At 54.0% G+C, this 24,947-nt stretch overlaps 1 protein-coding gene and 1 non-coding gene across 9 annotated transcripts in view; one reads left to right on the top strand and one right to left on the bottom strand.

Moving 5' to 3' along the window:
• TMCO4 (transmembrane and coiled-coil domains 4) overlaps nt 1–24,947 on the bottom strand; it is a 110,547-nt gene that overhangs the window by 30,445 nt on the left and 55,155 nt on the right. For all 8 annotated transcript variants that reach the window (XR_011466751.1, XM_070382205.1, XM_070382186.1 and 5 more), the window contains 3 exons: nt 22,508–22,672; nt 21,512–21,648; nt 18,736–18,820 (listed from right to left, as the gene is read on the bottom strand). Coding sequence is in view for 7 of the 8 variants with exons in the window: in XM_070382205.1 (XP_070238306.1) it covers nt 18,736–18,820; nt 21,512–21,648; nt 22,508–22,672 (387 nt within the window). In the remaining variant the exon portion in view is untranslated. The remainder of the gene's footprint in view (nt 1–18,735; nt 18,821–21,511; nt 21,649–22,507; nt 22,673–24,947) is intronic.
• On the top strand, nt 7,157–7,228 carry TRNAS-GGA (transfer RNA serine (anticodon GGA)). The gene has a single exon. It is a non-coding gene; the product is annotated as a tRNA-Ser (tRNA).

Genomic DNA, 24,947 nt, shown 5'->3' on the forward strand with positions numbered 1-24,947 from the left:
AGCTTTGACTGTCCCCCTCCTCCCAACCCTTCAGTGGAATGACGTTCACACTAGAAAGAACCGTTTAAGGGAGCCTGTTGATGGATTATAGGGATTTGGGATGATTTTTTCATGGAAGGAGTAAGCCTTCATCTCTCCCTTTTGATTCCCTTCTCTTCCATTTGGCAAAGTGGTAAGGCTGTTACTGGCATCCGGGGGCCCGAAAATTAATCTGCATGCCTGACCTCTCGTGGCTGTCCACCCGCCTCTCCAGGGAAGGCTAAAGCGGGGTCTGGCTGCAGACAAAGCAACTGGGAGATGCGATTCTGTAGAAGGGAAAGAAATCACATCAAAGGCGATGTCTGCTGGAGATGAAAGAGCCAGTTGACTGAATGACAGTCTGCTTTGCATTTCAACTGGTATCTAGTGACACCCCAGACGCAGTTTTCAGCTAAGTGAGAGTTTAGGAATTCAAGGTCAGGATGTTTAAGTGTGTCTGAGCTTACTGAGGAACTCTTTGCCTTGGTTTTATCCTTCAAGTATCACAGGCAGTAAAGCTGGTCTAACTTCAGAGGAGCTGGGAGAGAAGCTGGAGAGAGAGACCTTGCTGCAGAGGTCGTTCCTTTGTTGTTTGTTTTTGAACGAAGGTCTGGTATTCTATTTCTTAACCTCCCTTCTTTTCTTTATCATCATCACAGCTTACCTAGGCTAAGTGCTTTATACATATACTGTTTCATTTTCTTCTTGTAACAACCTTAGGAGGTAAGCAGGACTACTCCCATTTTATGATGGGAAAAACTTGCCTCAGAGACACAAAGTAATTTGCCCAAAGTCACACAATAAGGGGCAGAGTGGAATTCAGTGATCCCTACATTTTCTCTCCTACTCTACTTCCCTAATCTTGAACCAAAACATGTCTTTTGATAACGGTGACATCTTCTAAAATCGAATATTAAAAATAGAACAACACAACTTGCCAAGATAAACAGTTCTTACTCGGTTGAGTCAAGACACACACCAGCAGGCTGGAGTTTGCTGGAAGACTGACATCCTGATGTGGGCACCATGCCAAAGGCACACGACCTTTTGCTTTGCTACTCTTGGGAACACCTGTCAAACCAAGTGGGTGGAAAGATCATGCAAAGAAAGAGGGGTCTGCGTGAGACATGTCACACTGCGCAGTTTCTGATGGGCAGTTACGGCTGTCGGTCCACACCCTGCTGCTGCTGCTGCTAAGTCGCTTCAGTCGTGTCCAACTCTGTGCGACCCCATAGACGGCAGCCCACCAGGCTCCCCTGTCCCTGGGATCCTCCAGGCAAGAACACCGGAGTGGGTTGCCATTTCCTTCTCCAATGCATGAAAGCGAAAAGTCAAAGTGAAGTTGCTCAGTTGTGTCCGACTCTTCGTGACCCCATGGACTGCAGCCTACCAGGCTCCTCCGTCCATAGGATTTTCCAGGCAAGAGTACTGGAGTGGGGTGCCATCCACCTTAGCATGGGCACTCAATTCCCCACCAGAAAGGTTAAACTGAGCAAGATGACATGAATAGAAGCACAGCTGCTGGTCAGCTTCAGGCTGTGAGCCAGCGTAACACCAGCAGTTTCATTATACGCATATACACAAGTAAAGCGTCTTTCTATTGGGTAGCTACTGCTGTGTGACAAATAACCCCCACACTCAGTGACTTGAGGTAACCATCTGTTATTTCTCATGAGCCTACCAATGGGCTATGCAGTTCTGCTGAGATTATCCCGGCATGCTTGATCCCACTGGGTTCACTCACGTGTCTATGACCAGCTGGGCTGGCTGAGATTACGTGGCTTTGCCTCACGTGTCTTCCATCCTCCAGGGGGCTAGTCTTGACTTGTTCTTAAGGCGAGGGTGAAACCCATGTGCAAGGCCTTCTGAAGCTTAAGTTTGAAATGGATACGATGTCATTTCCTTTACTTTTTTTTTAGCGAATACAAGTCACAAGGCCAGCCCAGATTCAAAGCGTGGAGAAACAGACTGCACTTGATGGGAAGAGCTTCAAGGTCATATTGGAAAAGATGTGAAAACAGGGAGGGGTGAAGAAGTAGGGCCATTTTTTTTTTTTTGCAATCAGTCTACCGCAGATATACGCAATATATCTGAAACACTGCAAAGTACTGAGAGCTCGTGTGCAGTGAGCAATGGGTTAAAAACCCCTGGTGGTACCAGTACTAGGGAAATGTTTCTTTGAATTCTCACCCAGTGAGAAGAGGAGTGGGAGGAACAGTGGGTGGGAATGTCGCCTGGGCACTGAAGTGGCCCAGCCAGGATGTTGGCAAGTGGCTGTTTTCAGGGATGTGGTTTTGGGACCCTGAATGAAGGCAGGATCCTCCTAGAGAACTGGAAAATAGGCCAAAGCAGAATCCTTTGGGCAAGATCAAGGTGGGGTGTTCAAGCACTGATTTAATCAAGTGCAAGATCAAGCAACCAGGTCCAGAGGGCCAGTGGTCAGAGCTGCAGAGCGGGGTCTGGAGGCTTTTATTCAAGTATGATAAAGGCAGCTAGTGGTTACGAGCATGGTCCTGGATTCCGGGAACAGTGCTAGATGTTCTGTCTATATTATCACAGTAATATTCACTGTTTTTTGAAGTAGAGTTCCTTGAGTAGTTACTGTAGCAAGGGTCTCTTCAAGGTAAACTTGCTCAGTCTTTGAAAATATCTTTTGGCTTCCACCTCAAATGATAGTTTAGCTGGATGGATATACAATTTTAGATTGACAATTTTTTTTTCCTTTTCTGATTTCTATTGTTTTGAGAAGTCTCATCGGTCTAGTCAGAGAAGGCAATGGCACCCCACTCCAGTACTCTTGCCTGGAAAATCCCATGGACGGAGGAGCCTGGTAGGCTGCAGTCCATGGGGTCGCTAAGAGTCGGACACGACTGAGCGACTTCACTCTCACTTTTCACTTTCCTGCATTGGAGAAGGAAATGGCAACCCACTCCAGTGTTCTTGCCTGGAGAATCCCAGGGATGGGGAAGCCTGGTGGGCTGCCATCTATGGGGTCGCACAGAGTCGGACACGACTGAAGTGACTTAGCATAGCATAGCACAGCATCGGTCTAGTTGAGGTTTCTTTGTAAGTATTAAGAATTCATTTAAAAAGTAATTAAATAACTCCTTTTTACCTCTGGAGTTCACTCTGATCTCTGCAGGTGTAACACATTTATTCTGCTCAAGACTCATGTTCCCTGAACCTTAGGAGTCACGTCTGTCGGTCAGTCTCAGTCAGTAAAGTGCATCTCTCTCCTATTCTCTCCTTTCTGGAGTTGGAATTAGGCAACTGTTGAACATTACCTTCTCTTTCCTATCTTCTATCTCTTTATCTCTCCACAATGCATTGCGAGTAATTTCTTCAAACCAATCTTCCAATTCATTATTTCCCTCTTTAAGTGTAAGCAAGTGTTGGTCACTCAGTCGTGTCCGACTTTTGGCAATCCCATGGCAATCCCAGAGGAGCCCACCAGGCTCCTCAGTCCATGAAATTCTCCAGGCAAGAATAATGGAGTGGGTTGCCATGTCCTTCTCCAGGGCTCCTGTAGGGGAAATTAGAATGGTATGTCTCAAGTCCAAGGGAGCCCCCCGGTATGTTCATTATCAGAGTGATCCTCTCCTTTGTAAAGTGCTTCTGACTGCCAGATTGTTGAATTGTGAGCCATTCAGGAGCCATTGCTCTTCTGACCTTAACATACCTAATACGTACCCCAAAGATCTTTCCTTTGGGAAAGATTTCTCGCTAGCTTTGTCTCATCTGTTTAACTTTCCCACCAAAGTTTTAATTTCATGACTATTTTTTTCATTTCTAAAAGTTCCACTGGTTTCATTTAAAAATCTCCCTGTACTTTTTTTTCCCCCAACATTTTACTCTTTCCACTTATCCTTCAATGTTTTATGTCCTTAATTATTGTAATCATGCTTAGTTTTTTGAGGGGGGCACTCCTTTAGGCCATTCTATTAAATTAAGGATCTAATCTTGATGTTTGCTTCTTTGTGCTTTTCCCATATGGTGTTTTTCGTTTTTTTTTTTTTTCATGTGTTTTTATAAACTTTATGGAATAAGACCTCATCTTTAAAGCTGCTCTTACATGCGAATCTGTGTAGTTTGGACTGAGGACCTGTATGGTAATGCCTGTGGCTGGGAACCTGGCTGGAAGTCCACAGCAGTTATTCCCATTCTGCTAGTGCTTATAACCTGGGGTCCACAGCGCTGCCTACAGTTTAGCAAGTCAGAGTCCACTACACTGAGGTGCTCTGGACTCCAATGTCAGGCTCCCATTCTGACAGCAGTGGTCATGTTTCCACTGGGTAATTTTACTTAAAGTGCCTAGATCTGGGTTCAAAGTAAGATTTCCCCCTGGTTGCTTCCTCTTACCCGCTCTCAAGCTTTATAACTGTTTATTCCGTTTCTGAAACAGATGGTACAGTGATTGCCGGTCAGGAACAGTCAGGGCAGAGATCACTGATAAGGCTGCTGGTAGGTCTTTATGACTAACGCTGCCATATCCCTGCATGAACAGCCCTGCCAAACTGGGAGCCTCAGACCCCGGCGTGGGCCCAGTTCTGGTAGCCGCTCGCCTCTCTGAATGACCCAGTGAGTATGAATGCATGTCTATGGGCCTGAGTTCAAGTTCCTGGTGGGGTAACTGGAGGCATATCAGAAACCTGGTCATTGCTCTTCCTCTTCTCTGCCAATGACTTTCTCCACACGGGTCGGCACAGGGCAGGGGCCTCGCAGTGACCTCTGCGATGCTGTGGAATCCTCAAAAACAATCCCATCTGAGTTCCCTTCCATCTTTTAAAATAAGTGCCACAGGAACCTGATCTTGTATAGTTTTTGGTCATTAAAGAAAAAGGGGACATCGCTAATGGACTCATGGGATTTGGTTTTTCTTTCTTTTCTTAAGAGAACTTCTTTTTCAGAATATTTCCTCTTGATTTTCATCTGGGGAGGGGAAAAAGTTCACGGAAACGACAGCACACGTTGGGTAGCTGTTGCCAGGAAAGCCCAGTGACGCTTAGGAGGGCAGACCTTCTGCTTTGATGACATGAGCAGGGGTCCGATAGGGCCACGGGAGCCGGGCCAGGCCACGCCTGTCCATCTCCTCATCCAGAAAGGGCTGGAAAATCGCTGACTTGCAGGGCTGTTGGGAAGACTCTAAGAGATGATGCCAGGAAACACCTTTCCCAGCAGGAGCTCGGTAAATACTAGATCCTCCCCCTCTTTGTATCTCCATCCCCCGCTCCCGCCCCGTCTTTTATTTTGGCCACACCTTGCAGCTTGTGGGATCTTAATTCCTCGACCAGGGATCAAATCCAGGCCTCCAGCGGTGAAAGCATGGAGTCCTAACTACTGGACTGCCAGGGAACTACCCCGCTGCTTTGTATCTCTGATGTCTAATAAATACAGACAGGGAGGATGTGGCTGGCTGACACGGAAATCTCTCAGACAGAGGGAGGAGGTACTCAGTTCTGCACAAACCCTCAAGGGAAGGCCGGGCTGCCGGCGCCTGTTGGAAGCCCGCTCTGAGCTGGGCTCGTGAGGTGCGTGCTCCACAAGTCACCGCCAGATGGTGCTGTGGCAGCCACAGATGCTCCAGGTGTCCCGGGAAACTCGGCCAGGACCTTCCAGGAAAGCCACCTGCTAGCGTTGGGCTGACCACACCCCAGAGCACCCGCCACGCCCCAGGGTCCCTGAGACAAGCCCCAGGAAGGCTCCAGACCCGACCCTGCCTTTTACTGGCTGTGCAGCCTGGACAAGCTGGGTAAGCACTCAGTGGCACCATTCAAGAGACAGGTCCAGGGTCCCCGGGCAGTGCAGTGGGCCTTGCCATGGGCCACGGGGCCTAGGCGCACCCGGGTTGGCTGGGACCATCAAAGAGACACTTCATGGGAAGAACCTGGCAGGAACGGTGACTCAGTCAGCTGGCTTCACTGAGTGCGGTTCAGCAAGCCCTCACAGGACTTCCCTTGGGTCCAGCAGCTGAGACTCTGAGCTCCCAATGCAGGGGGCTTACGTTCGATCCCTGATCAGGGAACTAGATCTCATGTGCTGCAACTAAGACCCAGCATAGCCAAATAGATAAATAAATACATATTAAAAAACAAACAAACAAAAAAACCCCACAGCCCTCTTATGGGGTATCTAAGGCTGGGCCAAGGTTGGAGAAGACTCTTGAGAGTCCCTTGGACTGCAAGGAGATCCAACCAGGCCATCCTAAAGGAAATCAGTCCTGAATGTTCATTGGAAGGACTGACGCTGACACTGAAGCTCCAACACTTTGGCCACCTGATGCGAAGAACTGACTCATTGGAAAAGACCCTGATGCTGGGAAAGATTGAAGGTGGGAGGAGAAGGGGACGACAGAGGATGAGATGGTTAGATGGCATCACTGACTTGATGGACATGAGTTTGGGCAAGCTTTGAGAGTTGGTGATGGACAGGGAGGCCTGGCGTGCTGCGGTCCATGGGGTTGCAAAGAGTCAGACACGACTGAGCAACTAAACTGACTAAGCTGTGAGCCATGTTCAACAACAGTCCCCTGAAGCCTCTCCCCCCAGCAACTGCTAAATTACTAAACGTAAAATTACACCGATGAGAGCCCAACTTGGGACTTGCCGCCTAATTAACATTCTTTCAAGCACCCAGGTGCTCAAAGCTGAAGAAATTATCTCCCTGCCTGAGTTTCTGCAGACACCCCTGCTACCACCCTCCAGACAATTAGGCAGCACCCTGGAGAGGTCATTCCCAGCCATGGTGTGGTCTTCGTGGTACTGGGTCTGTAAACCTTTTCAGCGAGCAGAAGGCAGAGCTGTTTGAGGCTCTGATGGCTAATTAAACCTGAACCTGAGCACTTAGCTCCTCACAGGAGAGCGTGAAACTCTCAGAGTGAGACAGGTTGAAAAGGAAGGTCTTCCTACCAGCAGAGCTGGTATCTCCAAGTCCCCTTATGGAAGTGAGAAATAGGATCAATGCTTTCTGCTTTTGCTCTGATGGCTAGGAAGTGAGTAGCTGAAGCCACAGCTCAGTTATAGCAGCTGGGTGATAACAGGAGAAAGTACAACCATAGCAGTAACAGGGACAAAGATAGCAGTTACTGAACGCCTGCGACTTGCCAGCCATTTTTGCTAAGTGCTTTACATATATTGGGGCTTCCCTGGTGGCTCAGAGGTTAAAGCGTCTGCCTGGAATGCAGAAGACCTGGGTTCGATCCCTGGGTCGGGAAGATCCCCTGGAGAAGGAAATGGCAACCCACTCAAGTACTCTTGCCTGGAGAATCAATGGAGGGAGGAGCCTGGTAGGCTACAGTCCATGGGGTTGAAAAGAGTTGGACACGACTGAGGGACGGGACTGAACTGAACTGAACTGAGGTGCTTCCTTCCCCTGCTGGGACCCCCAAACCCCCAGAGGGCTGCTCCTTCACTGCAGAGGTCTGGATTCTTCAGTTATTATCAACCAGACTCATGCAAGGGACTCATTTATACAACATTCTCAGTGAGGGGGAGGCCCAGGAGGGAGGGAAACTGAGAAAGGTCCCTTGGTGGGGGCGTGCTCGTGAGGCTGGGGGGGCACCAGGGCTCACCATGGCCAGGAAAATAATTCCTGGAGGCTACCCCTCCCTCGCCCTGCAGAGAGAAGCTTTGGTAGATAATCTGTTTCCCAGGTGCTCGGACAGAGAGCATGGACATCTGCTCCATTTGCAGGAAATTGACAATTACTGGTGGACCAAAATGAATCAGTGTTCAGTTCCTAATGCTGTCTCTTGTGAATGTGCTTAATAGGGGCTCTGATCAGCTCCGGGTTCAAAATAGGTAAAATCTTGTTTCTGAAAAGCCTGAGAGCAGACCTGGGGGCACGCTGGCCACCCAGGCTCTGAAGCCCTCGGGGCTCTGTTGTGGTGCCAGTGCCTCCCTGGAAATACGTGAACACGAGCAGCCTTGACAGACTCTTTGAGCAGGGCCTAATGTTCCACAGCCCACAAGCCACCGACTTCCAGGTTAAACTGATCCCTTCCTAAGTTCCTAACCAACCTGGGCAGAGTAGTAAGCTTCCCATCACTGGGAGCAAGTAAGCAGATGCTAGTAGAGACTTCTGATGGATGATGTCAAGGGGATCCTATATGTGAGGGGTCTGAACCAGATGACTCCAAATTGTCTGTTGGAACCCTGAGTATAGGAGTCCATAATTTCTGATGTTTGTGGGATAAAATGAGCACCGAAGAATTGATGCTTTTGAACTGTGGTGTTGGAGAAGACTCTTGAGAGTCCCTTGGACTGCAAGGAGATCAAACCAATCAGTCCTCGAGGAAATCAACCCTGAATATTCATTGGAAGGACTGATGCTGAAGCTGAAGCTCCAACACTTTGGCCACCTGATGTGAAGAGCTGACTCATTTGGAAAGACCCTGATGCTGGGAAAGATTGAAGGTGGGAGGAGAAGGGGGCGATAGAGGAGATGGTTGGATGGCATCACGGACTCCATGGACATGGGTTTGAGCAAGCTCTGGGAGTTGGTGAAGGACGGGGAGGCCTGGCGTGCTGCGGTCCACGGGGTCACAAAGAGTCGGACACGACTGAGCGGCTGAACAGTAACAGCAAGCGCTGTGTGGTCTCACCCACCGCCCTGAGAGGCTGAGCCGTCAGACTGGGTCCCGGGCTGTCCCCGTGCACACTAGTGTGCCTCTCCCCCGTGCCAAGTCATCCATTTCATTCTTGTCCCCGCCCCCAGCCTCTTCACTGGCAAAAGAGAAGGATCTCTACCCGCATCTTAGGTTTGTTTGCACATTAAGGGAAAACTCACGGGACTTCCCTGGCAGCCCAGTGGTTAAGACTTTGCCTTCCAACGCAGGAGCTGTGGGTTCTATATCTGGTCAGGGAGCTAAGATTCCACAATCCTCCTGGCCAAAAATCCAGAACACAACACAGAAGCGATATTGTAACAAATTCAGTAAAGACTTTAAAAATGGTCCACATTAAAAAAAAAAAAAAAGTTAAAAAAATAAAGGAGAGAAAACGCGCAAAGCTCTTAGTGGGGGTCCCTGGTACAGGCCGGGTGGAAGTCGCTCAGCCGTTTCTGACTCTGTGACCCCGTGGACTGTCGCCCGCCAGGTTCCTCTGTCCAGGGGAGTCTCCAGGCCAGAATCCTGGAGTGGGTAGCCTTTCCCTTCTCCAGGGGATCTTCCCGACCCAGGGATCAAACCCGGGTCTCTGCACTGCAGGCGGATTCTTAACTGTCTGAGTCACCAGGGAAGCCTTAGGTACAGAGCTCGTGGTTAAGCCCCGAGCAAGCCCAGGAGGCCCCCGTGTCCCCTTCAACTCCTCAGCCTGAAGCTCAGAGGCAAAGTGGTTTCGCCTAAGGGCACCTGGACAGTGATGAGCAGGGCCTGGCTTTGCGCTCAGGTCACGGTCTCGTGTACCTTGAAGTCTCCAGGAGAAGCAGTTGGATGGAGCCAACTTACAGATGCAGGATGGAAGGGGGAGCCAGGGCTGACGCCATGGATGGGCTCGGGTGCCCAGAGTGTGGCAGGCCCTGAGGGATCTTATTGGCTGAGTGAAAATATGAACAGGCGAGCCAGCATATCCCAGCACGTCTTGCCAACAGCGTGGACAGGGCCACTGGCCAGAGACAATGTGCAGGGTCACTAATGAATTCTCTTCACATCTTTTGAGAATGAAGAGAAGCATCAGTGCATAAACAGCTGAAGCAGAACTGATTTCTCGGTTCACGTGGCCACTTCCTGGCTCCGCTTCCATGAGTCAGTCTGAATTGAGCTCTCTTTCCACTTTTTTGAGGCCTTTGAAAGTGAATGCATAGGAAAAATCCACTGGATCTGGGGCCCAGGGTCTCTCGTGCTTGGATGGTGGCCTTTCTTGGCATCAGGCCCTGCACTCCACCCCCGGCCACCTGCTGGGGCCAGAAATACCCTTGGTCAGAGGATCAGTCACTTCCAAAGCAAATTCCTCCTGTCGGCGGGCAGATGGACCTGGGAATCCTGGCTATGTTCCTCTCCTGCCTGAAGTTTGGCAGACGCACGTTCTGTCCCGGATCTGAGCCGGCGGATCATGCACATGCCGAGCACGTGCTGGCTGACCACGCCTGCCGAGAGGTCCAGGAGCGGAGTGGCCTGGGTCACCGGGAGCCGTGGGTGACCCCCTGGCTAGGTCTCGGGGCCGGAGGGGTCCACGTGCTCATGTAGCTCCAGCCTTTCACCACCAAAGGCCTTGGCACCGTTCTCTGCAGGTGGCACTCATGGAGAACATGAAACACAGGTTTCACGTTCCTCATCAACCGACAGGTAGTCAGCCACTGACAGCTACCGGGTACCTCGTACGTGCCAGGGCCTCTGCCAGGAGCTGGTGATACGAGGTGAGCAACACACACAGGGCCTGACCCAGAGCCCTGAGTGCAGAGCAAGGGGAGAGGGAGGGAGCAGGACGCGGCCGCAGGAGAGGGATCCAGACCGAGGGCCAGGGCCAGGCGTGGGGGGCAGCCTCAGCTCTGCCACCTCCCAGCTCCAACTCTGGGGAAACCCTTCAACTCTCTGAGTCTCAAAGTCCTTGTCCACTCTCTATAGAATATGGTGAATCAGATGCCGGCCCATGAGGAGGCTGCGAGGATCCGAGTTAACAAAACTGACACCATCAAGCGTTGGCACAGACATCTATCCCATCTGTGGTGACGGACACCAGAGCCAAGAGCAGGGACTTCCCTGGTGGCCCAGTGGTGAAGAATCCGCCTGCAATGCGGGAGACCTGGGTTCGATCCCTGCGTTGGGAAGATACCCTGGAGAAGGGAAAGGCTATGCACTCCAGTATTCTGGCCTGGAGAATTCCATGGACTGTACAGTTCAGGGGGGTTGCAAAGAGTCAGACACGACTGAGCGACTTTCACCCACTCACTCACTCACTCCGCCGTCAGGGCTTCCCAGGGGGCTCAGTGGTAAAGAACCTGCCGGCCAATGCAGGAGTCGCAGGAGACTCAGGTTCAATCCCTGAATCAGGAAGACCTCCTGGAGAAGGAAACGGCAGCCCACTCTAGTATTCTTGCCTGGGAAATCCCATGGACAGAGGAGCCTGCTGGGCTACAGCCCACGGCCTCGCAAGGAATTGAACACAACTCAGCGACTGAGCACACGCGCTCTACATCTCCAGGGCATCTTTATCAGGTCATGTCTGATTGGCTGGGCCCTGGGCTGGAGCCAGTCACCATCACCACAGCTCAGAGTTTTGTCTGCCTGGAGCCTGCTCCCTGCCGGACTGGACCCAGCTCTACACTGGCCTCATCTCTGGTCCTCTGGTGGGTAACCTTCTGGGGACCATCCCTGCTTCTGTCTGTGTCGGGGGTCCCGTGGCTGGAGCTCCTGGGTACCATCAACCTCTGGCACTCTCATCCCAGCATCCTCAGGACCTGCCACACTCTGGCTTCCCATCAAGGGGTTCTTCTATCCTGCAAGCTATGAGGCAGGGTAGGGGAAGAGAGCAAAGTCCCTATTTTGTAGATGAAGAAACTAATGTTTCAACCGAGAATTAGAGGCTAGAATCCAAGTAAGGTCTTCCAGCTGGAGCCCATGGTGGGAGTGCTCACTGGCCTTTCCCGGATGTTAGAAACGTCGATTTGCCTTGCTCTAGCTGACGAAACATGAGTGAAAGTCACGTGTTAGTTCCAGGTGAAACTGAAGAGCTAGTGTGTAATTCACCACAATCTCGACCTCCTACTGAGGGAGCTTCCACTGGCCTGGATGGCTGAGTGACTACAGAGATCAGAGCCCCGCCTACCCACAGTGGACTGGAAGCACAGTGAAGCCCTCTGCTGGGCTACACCTCTAAGGATGCGGGGGTGTCTGTCACTGCAGCGTAACCTCACCTGTCCCGACTGATACAGCGTGACTGTTTGCGTTAGACACATCACTTACAGGGCGTGCACGCTCTGTTGGCTTCATCCCAGATACACGAGGCACAGAGGCTGCTCACATGCAATTCCTGCCCTCAAGGGGTTCGTGGTCCAGACACCTATTTGAAAGTAGGCTGCCCACCCTGAGCTGGAGGGAGGAGCAGGACCAGGCGAGGGGTACCTTGGGGATGGCTGCATATCCCCTAAGCAGTAACCCCCTGCTGTCTGCAACATCACTCAGGACGGAAATGAAGCTGTGAGGTGGTTAATGCCATAGGCAGCTTTTCCTGGGGGAGGGGAAAAAGGATGGGCTGTGGCTGGGTGGGACCAGAGGGCCAGGGGAGGCTGGGTGGGACCAGAGGGCCAGGGGAGGCTGGGTGGGAGCAGAGGGCCAGGGAGGCTGGCTGAAGGGTGCTGTGCTCTGGGCGATTCATTTATTGCTACATCGCATTACTCGGTCTCCAGGGAATCCAGAAGACAATTAGTACATTCAATTGTATTAGAGTAATTCCTTTTTCACATTTCCCCAACTCAGATAATGACAGCTTTCCTGCAATTAGGAGAGGGTCTTCTCTGTGTAAAGATTAATTGGGTGTTAAATGAGCAGGGCTGCCTGAAACCAGACAGCTGAGCTGGAATGAATTAGATGTGAAACAGCAGCTCCGGGCAAAGGGTGAATAATTCATTCATGACCACAGTCAGCTGCAGACTTGAAGGTGCCCCACCAGTAACCCAGGCCAGCGCTTGGGAGGGGTTGTCAAGAAAGACAGGGTGGTGGGGGAAGGCGAGTGCAGGAGCAGAGAGGAACAGAACCTGGGGGCCCCCACTCTGATGGGAGGCCGATTTTTCCCAACTGGGGCCTCGGTTAAGGTCACCTGTGTGTGTGGTGTGTTCTAATCCTATGAGCCCCCCGTTGCCTTTTTTTTTTTTTTGGCCTCACTGTGCAGCCTGTGGGCTCTTTGTTTCTGACCGGGGCTCGAACCTGAGTCCTCGGCAGTGAAAGCGTACAGTCCTAACCACGGGACCTTCAGGGAATTTCAAGCCAGCTCCCTCTTATACAGCTTAAGACAGATCTTAGCATAAAATAAGTGCTCAATAAGAATCCTCAGGCTCTCACATACCAGCATCTGTGTGCACGATTGCATGTAACACTTACAGCCTTGACGACAATACTATTATTACTCAGGGTGTTGCCCCAGTCCCCTGGAGCTCAGAAAGGTGAGGCTTGCCTCGTAGTGGGTGTAGGATTCAAAGGGGATGCCCAGACTCCAGAGCCTGCATATCTGCAGCAGCTGAGCTGGGTCTCTCGGTGGGGAAGAGTCTGTGGCCCCGTCTGAGGCCTGCATCTGTGCAGTCCTTCCGGCTCTGTCCGCCTCTCATCTGATGGGTGGGGACTGGGTGAAAGTGAAGGGCGCTCAGTCATGTCCGACCCTGCGACCCCACGGACTGTGTAGTCCATGGAATTCTCCAGGCAAGAACACTGGAGTGGGCAGCATTTTCCCTTCTCCAGGGGACCTTCCCGACCCAGGGATGGAACCTGGGAGTGGATGGTAAGCAGTGAAGTCCTGCAGACCAGAGGCTCAGTGGATGGCTGGAGAGAGAACGTGGGCAGTAAGGGGGAAAGAGGACACAGGAAGAAGAGGGCTCCGCTCAACACGCAGGCGCCTGAGCCTATTTTTGTGAATGTCTGTCCACGTTTTCATTCAAGTTACTCCGTGGCCCCGCTGGCCTTGGGCCCAGGCCCCCAGGGAGGCTGCGCAGCAGCAACTGGCTCTCGGGTTCAGGACCCTCTGCACCGCTCTGCAGGTGGGCGTGTGTTGTTTCTGACTTCCTATTTCTATGAACCCTCAGGAGTTCCCTTCTTGCTCTCTGGAAAGGCAGAGAGAAACGGGCAAATACAGGACTCTGAGGCCTGGTATCAGGAGCTCACCGTCTACCTGGAGGCGCTGAGGGGGCCGGCAGGGTGGATGGGGTCAAAGGGCATGGCTTGCCCCCCCACCACCCCGCCAACGTGTCCCACCTCTCACCACGGGAGCGCAGCCCACGTCTGGAATAAGCCTCTGCCACCACGGGCAGACCCCTTCTCGGAGAGCTCTTAACCAAGGGCGAGGCAAAGGGCGACTGGGGTGCTCTCTCGCCTCCCCTCCCGTCCGGACACGCTGGGATGGGATGTTGCCAGAGGGAAAACCCCCAGGCTGACGGAGACGATTCTCGTTCAGAGCATTGTGGCTTCAAGTTTTTCCTTTAGGAGGTGATCGGGTGGGGACAAAACCAGCTGTGCTTTTGAGCACAGGGCTTCTATTCAGATTCGATCAAACTCTTGTTATTTGGGAAGCTTCCCATCCTAGTTCCTTCTATTTTTAAAATCCTCCCTGGACAGAGAGCAATGGGGGCGGCACAGGTCCTTGGGGCTGGCTGAGTTGCTGCTCTGTGTGTTAATGTGTGTGAGCACATGGGAATGTGTGCATGGGAGTGTGTGGGTGTGAACCGCGGGCTGTCCGGGGCTGACCCCCCGCCCTGCCCCCAGTGCCTCCCTCTGCAGGACCTGCTCAGCTCTTCATTCGCCCCACAGTTCAGAGGCCGAGTGCCTAAGCATCAGTTCCAACGCCTCAGCCTGTGCGGGGCTCCTGTCCTAACCATGACCCGCCTCCAGCTCAATGCCCCTCTCACAGGCTGCAGGAACACCGGACTCAACGTTTCCAGACACGCTGAGAGCCCTTCCTTTGTCCTGCCGGCCTGGGCCTCTGGAATGCCCTCCCCCCTTGGGCCTCTGGAGGACTCCCACCCATACTCCCCTGGCAAAGTACAGCAGTGTTAGGACTAAAGCCCGGCGCCCTGGGGTCAGATCCTGGCTCCAGCTCTCAGCACCCGAGTGGCTCCTCTGTGTGGCCTCATTCAGTTTTCCCCCAGGGGCTATGGGGAGACTGAGCCCCTGGCGCAGGGGGAGTCTGCACCTGGCTCTTGAGTACATCAGTCCACGCTTGATTCTCTCGCTGAGAGTCAAGTTCCCTGCCCTTCCCTGAGCTCTCAAACGTGCTGGGTGCCAGGGAGATGGTGGGCCACAGGCAGACCTTGTCCACCTGGAGTTCAGGATCTAATACGTGTGCCAGAAAGTAGACGTAAAATGACAAGCACCGTGGGCTCCCCTGGTGGCTCAGCTGGTAAAGAATCCGGCAATGCGGGAGACCTGGGTTCGATCCCTGGGTTGGGAAGATCCCCTGGAGAAGGGAAAGGCTACCCAATCCAGTATTCTGGCCTGGAGAATTTCATGGACTGTATAGTCCATGGGGTCGCAAAGAGTCTGACACGACTGAGCGACTTTCACTTTCACTTTCTACCTACTCAATGCTCACCATAGCTCCCCTAGGCCCTCACGTTAGAGTTTAGAGGAACAGGTGTTTACTAATGGAACCTAAACTGCAGACAACAAAGGTCCATCTAGTCAAGGCCATGGTTTTTCCAGTGGTCACATATGGATGTGAGAGTTGGACCATAAAGAAAGCTGAGCACCGAAGAGTTGATGCTTTTGAACTGTGGTGTTGGAGAAGACTCTTGAGAGTCCCTTGGACTGCAAGGAGATCCAACCACTCCATCCTAAAGGAAATCAGTCCTGAATGTTCATTGGAAGGACTGATGCTGAAGCTGAAACTCCCATACTTTGGCCACCTGATGCGAAGAACTGACTCATCTGAAAAGACCCTGATGCTGGGAAAGATTGAGGGCAGGAGGAGCAGGGGACGACAGAGGATGAGATGGCTGGATGGCATCACTGACTTGATGCACATGAGTTTTGAGTAAACTCCAGGAGTTGGTGATGGACAGGGAAGCCTGGCGTGCTGCAGTCCATGGGGTTGCAAAGAGTCAGACACGACCGAGTGACTGAACTGAACTGAACCTGTGGAAGGTACTTCCACATTCACGGTCTCGTTTTAATCTCTCCAGGAGCCTCCAAGATGAGTGTACCAAACCCCACGTCAGATGAGGAAGCTGAGGCTCAGAGGAGTTGAGTGATTTTCCCGAGGTCCCACAGCTTGTCAGTGACAGACCTGGGACCTGGATCCAGGTCCGCCTGATACCAGAGCCCCAGTTCTTATCGGTCGGCAGCAAAGGTTCAGGGGGGAAGCAGTGACCAGAAAGGGGCCGGAAGGAAGCTGCTCTGGGAACCAGTCCTGCAAAGGCGGAGAGGCAGGACATCATCCTCGCCCCAGTCTCCAGCCTCACTTGCCAAAGCCTGCTGACAATCGATCTCACTTCTGATGGCCTCAGCCAAGTGGTCAATGGAAATGAATCCAATTTGTTCAGCAGGGGAATTGAAGAGTTGGCTTGTATTAATGTTCTGAAGCTAACAAGTAATTTATGCTCACTGGAGCCAAAGGTATGCCTTTCTCCTCTGAATTGAGAATCGGTCCTGTTAATAAGACCGTGTCGTCCAGGTGGCCTTGTTCTTTGACCACCTGATGCAAAGAGTCGACTCACTGGAAAAGACCCTGATGCTGGGAAAGATTAAGGGCAGGAGGAGAAGGGGGTGGCAGAGGATAAGATGGTTAGGTAGTATCACAGGCTCAATGGACATGGATTTGAGCAAACTCCAGGAAACAGCGGAGCACAGAGGAGCCTGGCGTGCGGCAGTCCACGGGGGCGCAGAGTCCGACACGAGTGAGTGACTCAACAACTGTTGAGTACTGAGGTACTCAGTACTGAGGAGTACTGAGTACATCCAGGTACTGAGGAGCCTGGCGGATGGTCTGCTGCATGGGTTGGGGATGGATGACCAGGAAAGGAGCAAGATGATGATGGCACAGAGGAGGATAACCTCCTGGGGTGGGGGTAGCAACTACAGAGAGCAGGGGTGGGTGCAAGGTCCCCCTGCGCCGGCAGGGACACCTCAGCCTGAAGGCCAGGGGAGGGTCAGGAGCCAGCACTTTGCCGGTGGCCTGACTGCCATGGTCTCTCTGCCCTTTGCCGCTGCCCAGAGGTGACGTGAACCTCCTGTTGCAAATGGAGGGATGGACGCATAGGGAGGCTGCATCCTTACCCAACCCAGGTTCCTCAGCTGGGAAGAGGCTGGTCTTTGCAGACCCAGGTCTCAGGCTGGCAAAGCCCATGCCCTCCAAACCCCAGAGTCAGAGTCCACCATTTGGCTCCCTTCCCCCTCCACTGTGGACAGAATGCACTGCTCCACCCTGCTGATCTGAGCTTCCCCAGTGGCTCAAAGGGTAAAGAATCCTCCAGCAATGGGGGAGACCCAAGTTCTATTCCTGGGTCGGGAAGAACCCCCAGAGAAGGGAATGCTCAGGCCACTCCAGTATTCTTGCCTGGAGAATCCCATGGACAGAGTGGTCAATGGAAATGAATCCAATTTGTTTTGGGATCGCAAAGACTCAAACAGGACTGAGCAACTAACACTCAAGTCCTGCTTGTATGGTTTGACCGTCACTTGCTCTGACCAACAGAGTGTGTGTGAGATTAAAGATCGTTGACAGTTCTCTGTCACTCGCCCCATCCAGAGAAGGAATCCTTTCTGCAGAGCAGCAGACCACCCCAAGTGCCCCGAGCTCTGCACCTCACCCTCTGTAACCACCCCCAGGGCGGCAGCCCCGGCTGACAGATCTGTCACAAGCCAGCATTCAGTCCTGGAGGCCTCACCCACCTGAGGCTGGGGCAGAGGCATCCAGGCTTTCCACTGCCTCCACGCTGAAAGCACATCACTGAACGGCATGCCACGCTCCCACAGGTGTCTGTAGTGGGTGGAACAGCGCCCCCTCCCCCAACGAGATACGCGCTCAGAACCTGTGAGCGGGACCTGACTTGGACAAAGTGTCTTTGCAGAAGAAATTAAATCACACACGGGTAATTGGTACCAGGTGGCTCAGTGGTAAAGAATGTACCCGCCAATGCAGGAGATGCAGGCGATGTGGGTTCAATCCCTGGGTCAAGAAAACCCCCTGGAGGAGGAAAGGGCAACCCACTCCAGTATTCTTGCCTGGAGAATCCCAAGGACAGAAGAGCCTGGCGGGCTGCAGTCCATGGGGTTGCAAAGAGTCAGACACGCCTGAGCACACACGTGCCTGCACGTGAGACGAGGTCATCCTGGATTTGAGCGGGTAGCCCTGAAGGCACCAAAACTGTCCTTAGGGCAGAAGAGGAGACGTAAAGCAGAAGGTGACGAGGATGAGGCATGAGTGCAACGTCGCGTCTACGAGCCGGGGAGTACGAACAGCACTGGAAGCCGGAAGAGGGGAGGTTCCCCCAGAGCCTTCGGAGGGAACGCGGCCCTGCCAACACCCCAACTTCAGAGCCCTCCCACCCCCTCCTCTCCCACTCTAGAACCCACATCAGGATTTCCCAGGCGGTCCAGGGGTTAGCAATCTGCCTGCCAACACAGAGGACACGGGTTGGATTCCTGTTCTGGGAAGACCCCACATGCCTCGGGGCACCTAAGCCCGTCGCCACAACTACTGAGCCTATGTTGTAGAGGCCGTGCTCTGCAACAGGAGAAGCCGCCCAGGGAGAAGCCCACGCCCGTCAGTGAAGCCACAACCAGAGAAAGCCCGCGTGCAGTAACGAGGACCAGCATGGCCAAAATCAATAAGTCAGTAAGTTTAAAAAAAAACCACGTCAGAAAACTAAGGCCATTATTGTAGGACTATCTCACATCCACTCTAATTTACACATGGAAGAAATATACGATTTTCCAAGTAACTATTTTTTCCTTTTCAAACTATTTTAAGCTTTTAACGAAGATCTGGGAACACAGTCACAAGACTTGAGGTCCCCGGTGTGGAGCCTCCGGCCTGGGGACGGACTCAGGAAGGGTTTTCACCTGTAACAAGCCAGCCTTACCTTTCTCCTGAGCCATTTCCTGCAGACAGAAGTAGATGACTCTGGCTCCCAGGCTGAAGCCGATCAGGGTGACAGGCCGCCGGCCCTGCGGAAGAAGGGACACAGGTGTGCACAGCGGCTCCAGAAAGGCTGCCCTGATGACGGCGGCCCTTGCACACCTGTCAGCGGCTGCCCTGCGCTTCATGCATGGTGGCTGTCCCGTTCCTGACCCCGGGCTCTGATGTCTCCATCAGGAGAGGCGTTTATGCAGGAGGGCACCTGCTCGGGAACCGGCTTCCTCTGAGGCTGACAGGCAGTGTTTCACTGGGTTAATTCCCTTTTATCTCACACCATTGCCCAGCAGCCGTCTCTCCTTCCCCGTCTACCTGTGTGCGGCAAATGACCGCAGTGAAGGGGGCCCTTCTGGAGCTGGAAGAGGGGGCGGGAGGTACCCCCAGATGCGATGGAGAAGAGGGCAAAGGGTGACGTGGAGCAGGGGGACTGCTCTGTCCCTAGAGAGGAAAGCGGGGTATGAAATGCTGGCCTTAGACTAGAAGAGGAGACAGTACGTTAGACTGCTGTGTCTGGAATGGAAGGCTGATGAGGGGACCTACTGTATAGCACGGGGTTGGGGGGAGGTACCGTCTGTTGTAGGACGTGTATTCAGTTAACCTTAACAATGCATTGAGAGTCCTTGGACTGCAAGGAGATCCAACCAGGCCATCCTAAAGGAGATCAGTCCTGGGTGTTCACTGGAAGGACTGATGTTGAAGCTGAAGCTCCAATACTTTGGCCACCTCATGCAAAGAGCTGACTCATTTGAAAAGACCCTGATGCTGGGAAAGATTGAAGGTGGGAGGAGAAGGGGACGACAGAGGATGAGCTGGTTGGATGGCATCACCTACTCGATGGACATGGGTTTGAGTAAACTCCGGGAGTTGTTGGTGGACAGGGAGGCCTGGCGTGCCATGGTTCATGGGGTCGCAAAGAGTTGGGCACAACTGAGTGACTGAGCTGAACTGAACGATGCATTCCAACGTACAGGAGGTGCAGACAAGTGCTGTTTGAGTCTCCTTATACAAGGGGCCTGGAAGAGTCAGATCCATAGAGTCAGAAAGGACCCCGGTAGATCCAGGGGCTGTGGGGGGCGGTGGGGGGGACGGGACTCAGTGTTTCATGGGGTCAGAGTTTCGGTCGACTCAGTGTTTCATGGGGTCAGAGTTTCGGTCTAGGAAGGTGAAAGATTCAGGAGATGGATGATGGTGAGAGTTACACAAGAATGTGAATGTACTAGCGCCTCCGAACTGGACAGTTAAATACGGTTAAAGCAGTATGTTCTACGTTATGTGACTTTCACCACAATAATAATAATAATAAAAACATAAAAAGGGATTCCCCTGGTAAGGCTTCCCTGGTGGCTCAGATGGTACAACATCTGCCTGCAATGGGGGGAGACCCGGTTTTGATCCCCGGGTCGGGAAGATCCCCTGGAGGAAGGAAATGGCAACCCACTCCAGTATTCTTGCCTGGAAAATCCCATGGACAGAGGAGCCTGGTAGGTTATGGTCCATGGGGTCCCCTGGTGGTCCAGTGGTTAAGAATCCTTTCCAATGCAGTGAGCATAGCTTTGATCCCTGGTTGGAGAACTAAGATCCCACATGTCTCAGAGCAACTAAGCCTGTGCAACGCAACTGCTAAGCCTGCGCACCGCAATGAGAGTCTGCGTGCCTCGATGAGGGATCCCACATGATGCAGTGAAGACCCGAGGCAGCCAAATAACAAAAAACACATAAAGAGAGAAATGGGGGGTTCCAAGTTAGATGCACAGAGGAACTTTCTGACTAAAGAACTTGCAGAACGGCAACCTGGAAAAGAAGGTCAGGAGAGGGGTCTGAGTACAGGGTCTACAGACACGGAAGCAGACGGCAGGGCAGGCGAGTTTCGTTGGACCAGCCGGGCTCAGCACTCTACGCTTTTCCCTTGCTTTTTGGGCCAATACTTGCATCCGCTCCTTGCTGTTCCACCTCCATTTACTTCCACAGAAGTCCCTCCACTGAATCATATTCCAATTCCACAGGAACTTTGCAGTCAAGGCTGCCAGTCACTGCCCAACAGCTACTCTCCCTTCATCCTTGGTAGCAAAACTCCTGAGCTTTTCTGCCCCCACCCCCCACCCCCTACAGCTACCCAGCCAAAAACTAAGTTTCTCCAACTTCCCTGTAGCCAGGGACGGCCTCAGGACTGAGTCCTGGCCAAGGGATGCGACCGGCTCAGCCACCCCAGGGCATGTGGGATCTTCCTGGGCTTTCACTTGTACCTTCTTGCCTCTGACTGTCTGGAATGTGGACGGAACCCTGATGGTTTTATGTGGTATCTGGACCGCTGGAGACGTGCTCAGAGTGTAGCTCTGTAGACATCTGCGAAGGAAGAGCTGACCCTGACCACACCTGCAGAGGCCTCTGACACTCAGTCCTCACTTGATTACTTGCTAGGGAGGCACAGTCAGTAATTCTTACTGGTCCATCCTAGGATATATTTTTGCAGGGCGTGGGCCCACCACACATCATTTGGGACCTTAGCTGCCCAACCAGGGATGGAACCTGGGCCCCCTGCAGAGAAGTGCAGTCTTAAGCCAGACAAGTTCTCCTAGGACACTTTTGTGACTTGAGCTGGTGGAGCAGTGCGGACCCTTTAAAGCCACTGGGCTACCCCGACGTGGGCTGTCTGAGGTATGACATCCGCCCACCAGTCAGCTCCCCTGCTCCCTCCCACCTCCGCTCCAGCCAGTCCTGGGTACCTGCTGCCGGGAGAGCAGAATGTGGGCCAGGTGCTTGCCAACCTCCGCCGATCGATGGAGGCACACGCCCCAGGGGTTGTCAATGACGTTGGCGACACTGAGGAGTGAGGCTGGCCAGGTGAGGGCGGCCACGAGGCCTGGGGAGGAGGGGAACAGGTGATGAAGGCAGTGGGGGTGAGGGTGGGGGGTCCTCCTAGGGAAGTGACTGGCTGGCTACTGGATGCTGAGTGAGTGCCCGCAGTCTCTAACTTGGGGTCTGTAAGTTTCCCAAGTGCTGCCAAACCGCTCACTAGCCCGGAAGAAAAGGGAAGCTCACACATTTCTGATACGTGGACTAGATCTCAGGTTCAAGCATCTGCCACGGGTGGGATTCCAGAGATGGCCCAATCGATCACGCCACCCTGTATCCCTCCCACCTTGCCCGTAACCCTGCAGCGCCCCCGGCCCCACCCCCTGCCCGTCCACGCTAGGCTCCATCACCTGACCCACTTTGGCCAATGAGATGCTGCTGGATGAGAGGCGTGAAATGGACTTGTGCCTTTGACACACTTCTCCCGGGGGTGTGGGCTAGCCTGCGACTCCAGGAGCGGAGGAGAGACGAATGGAGCAGAGCCCGGTCACCCTGGTCACCCCAGACAAAGCTAGCCGACACCTGGCTGGCCAGCTGACACACAGATGCATGAGCAGGCCCAGCAAAAGTCAGCCAAAGGAAGCCAACGCTCCTGAGCTACTGTGATAAATGACTGCTATTTTAAGTCACTGGGTTGTGGGGTGGCTTGTTACACAGCACTTACTAACTGATACACTAGGTGATAACGTGATGGGCTGTTTGTCTATTTCCTCCCCATGAAGACCATAATAACCATGTCACAGACAGGGGCACCGAGGGAACAGCACAGTGCCTGACTCCCTGGGGGCCTCAGGCAGGCAAAGGCACAGAACCAGTGTGGCCTGGGAGTGGTGGGCATGCCGCTGGTCGGGGGAGGGGAGGCTCACCAGACAACACCGTGTACTTCAGGGCCTCCTGGGCCACCATGTTGGCAAGACCGCTGAGGATGGTCTCCAGGGCGTTGCCGAGCTCCATCAGGTACTTGGCCTCCCAGGCCAGGCAGTACTGCTCACGGCTGCGGGCCAGGGCAGCCCAAGGGGCGCTGAACGTGCCTGGGGAGAGCGCGGGCAGGTGGGGTCTCTCCTGTCTGGGCTGGAGGGGGCCCCCACTGTCCCCGACAGGCAGGGACAGAGGCCCACTCACCCTCGCGGGGGAGACAGGAGGACCAGCCTGCCCATGGGCAGCAGCGGGCAGCGGGACCGAGGCCCACGCACCCTCGTGGGGGAGACAGGAGGACCAGCCTGCCCACGGGCAGCAGTGGGCAGCAGAACCGAGGCCCACTCACCCTCGTGGGGGAGGCGGAAGGACCAGCCTGCCCACGGGCAGCAGCGGGCAGTGGGACCGAGGCCCACTCACCCTCGTGGGGGAGGCAGGAGGACCAGCCCTGCCCATGGGCAGCAGCGGGCAGCGGGACCAAGGCCCACTCACCCTCGTGGGGGAGACGGGAGGACCAGCCTGCCCACGGGCAGCAGCGGGCAGCAGGACCGAGGCCCACTCACCCTCGTGGGGGAGACGGGAGGACCAGCCCTGCCCACGGGCAGCAGCGGGCAGCGGGACCAAGGCCCACTCACCCTCGTGGGGGAGACGGGAGGACCAGCCCTGCCCACGGGCAGCAGCGGGCAGCGGGACCGAGGCCCACTCACCCTCGTGGGGGAGACGGGAGGACCAGCCTGCCCACGGGCAGCAGCGGGCAGCGGGACCAAGGCCCACTCACCCTCGTGGGGGAGACGGGAGGACCAGCCCTGCCCACGGGCAGCAGCGGGCAGCGGGACCGAGGCCCACTCACCCTCATGGGGGAGGCGGGAGGACCAGCCCTGCCCACGGGCAGCAGCGGGCAGCGGGACCAAGGCCCACTCACCCTCGTGGAGGAGACGGGAGGACCAGCCTGCCCACGGGCAGCACAGGCAGCGGAGCGGGTGTGCTCCCACATGGAGCACGGGGCTGCCTGAGTGGGCGGGCTGGGCTTCAGGACCCAGTTCCTGCGTTCCTTAGCAAGGTCGTTAGTGACCTGGAGCACCAGGGGCCACTATCCCCTGCTGAGCTCACTCTGCCGAGCTGTCCAGTGGGGAGGTTACTACTCATCCCCTTGGGGAGATTACTACTCATCTCCTGTCACCGAGTAGCCGTAAGAATTAAGCATTCCAATGACCACGTATGTAAAGGGCTCTTGCCTCGCCCTCTGCAGTAGTTCTGGCATCAAGCCGCTGAGGGCCCACGAGAGGAACACACAGGCTCGCTCCCTGAACCAGCCGCATCTCATTCACACCACCTGGGGGACAGTCTGCAAACTGGGGGCGGAGGGCTTTGAGGCCAGCTCTGCCGTGAGCTCGCTGGCTCCCCTGACTTTTCTGAGCCTAAATTTTCTCACCGAGGGACTGGAAATGGGAGGGTGATGCCAGTAGCGCCATGTGCCCGGCGCCAAGCAGGAGAAGAGAACCACGACGCTGGCCCCGTCCTCCCTCCCGGTCCGCCCTCAGATGTGAGGGTAGCGGCCCCTCTCCAGCAGGACACTTAGGACCCCCCATGACCTGGCCCTTGCCTTCCTTACAGCCTCATTGTTCATCATGTTGCCCTTTGGAAACACATGCTTTTGATTCCATCTCTTTGTTCACTGTTTCATTCCTATACAGATGTTAACCGGGGACCTAGACCACACCAGGCCCGGAGCCTGACCCTGAAGATGCAGACCCTGGTCACTGCAGGAATGTGCAGTGAGCAGGTACCAAGCACTGGGCAGCTCTGCACTAAGGGTTTTCTCATGGACTCTCTGATTTAACCCTCGACATAGATTCGGAAATGGAGCCCCACAATTACAAGGGATAATGTTATATCATTTTACAATGCAGGAGGCTGAGCCACCCAGATAAGAAGCCCTCAGCCCAGGGAGGGAGAGGACCGTGCAAACCTCATGGAGTCGCTGGTTTGCAGACTGTGGGAGCACAGAGAAGCCCTGTGCATCTCTGCCTGTGGCCCAAGCGACCTTCCATCCTTACCTTTCTATGAGTTTCCAGCCTGCTTGCCTTATCTCCAGGGAATCCCCTCTGGCCCTCTGATGGGTCTCACATATCCTGCGCTTTCCTGCCCTGAGTTCTCATCACGGCCCATGACTGTCCATTTATTTTTGCTTCGTCTGATGCCCATCTCTCCCGCAGCCTGTCTGCCAAGCGCTCGATTTGCAAAGCCTCATGAAAGCAGGATGAGTGAAGGGAGGGAGGAGACAGCTTCCCACTGCCTCTGGGTTCCGGCTCAGCCAGGTGCCTCGATGGGAGTTTTGCTGACAAAGACCCCTGAGGGGCTGCTCCCCCTCTCTGCAGGGACCCAGGCAGA

Source organism: Bos mutus, chromosome 2, assembly GCF_027580195.1.
Source record: "Bos mutus isolate GX-2022 chromosome 2, NWIPB_WYAK_1.1, whole genome shotgun sequence".
NCBI lineage: Eukaryota > Metazoa > Chordata > Mammalia > Artiodactyla > Bovidae > Bos > Bos mutus.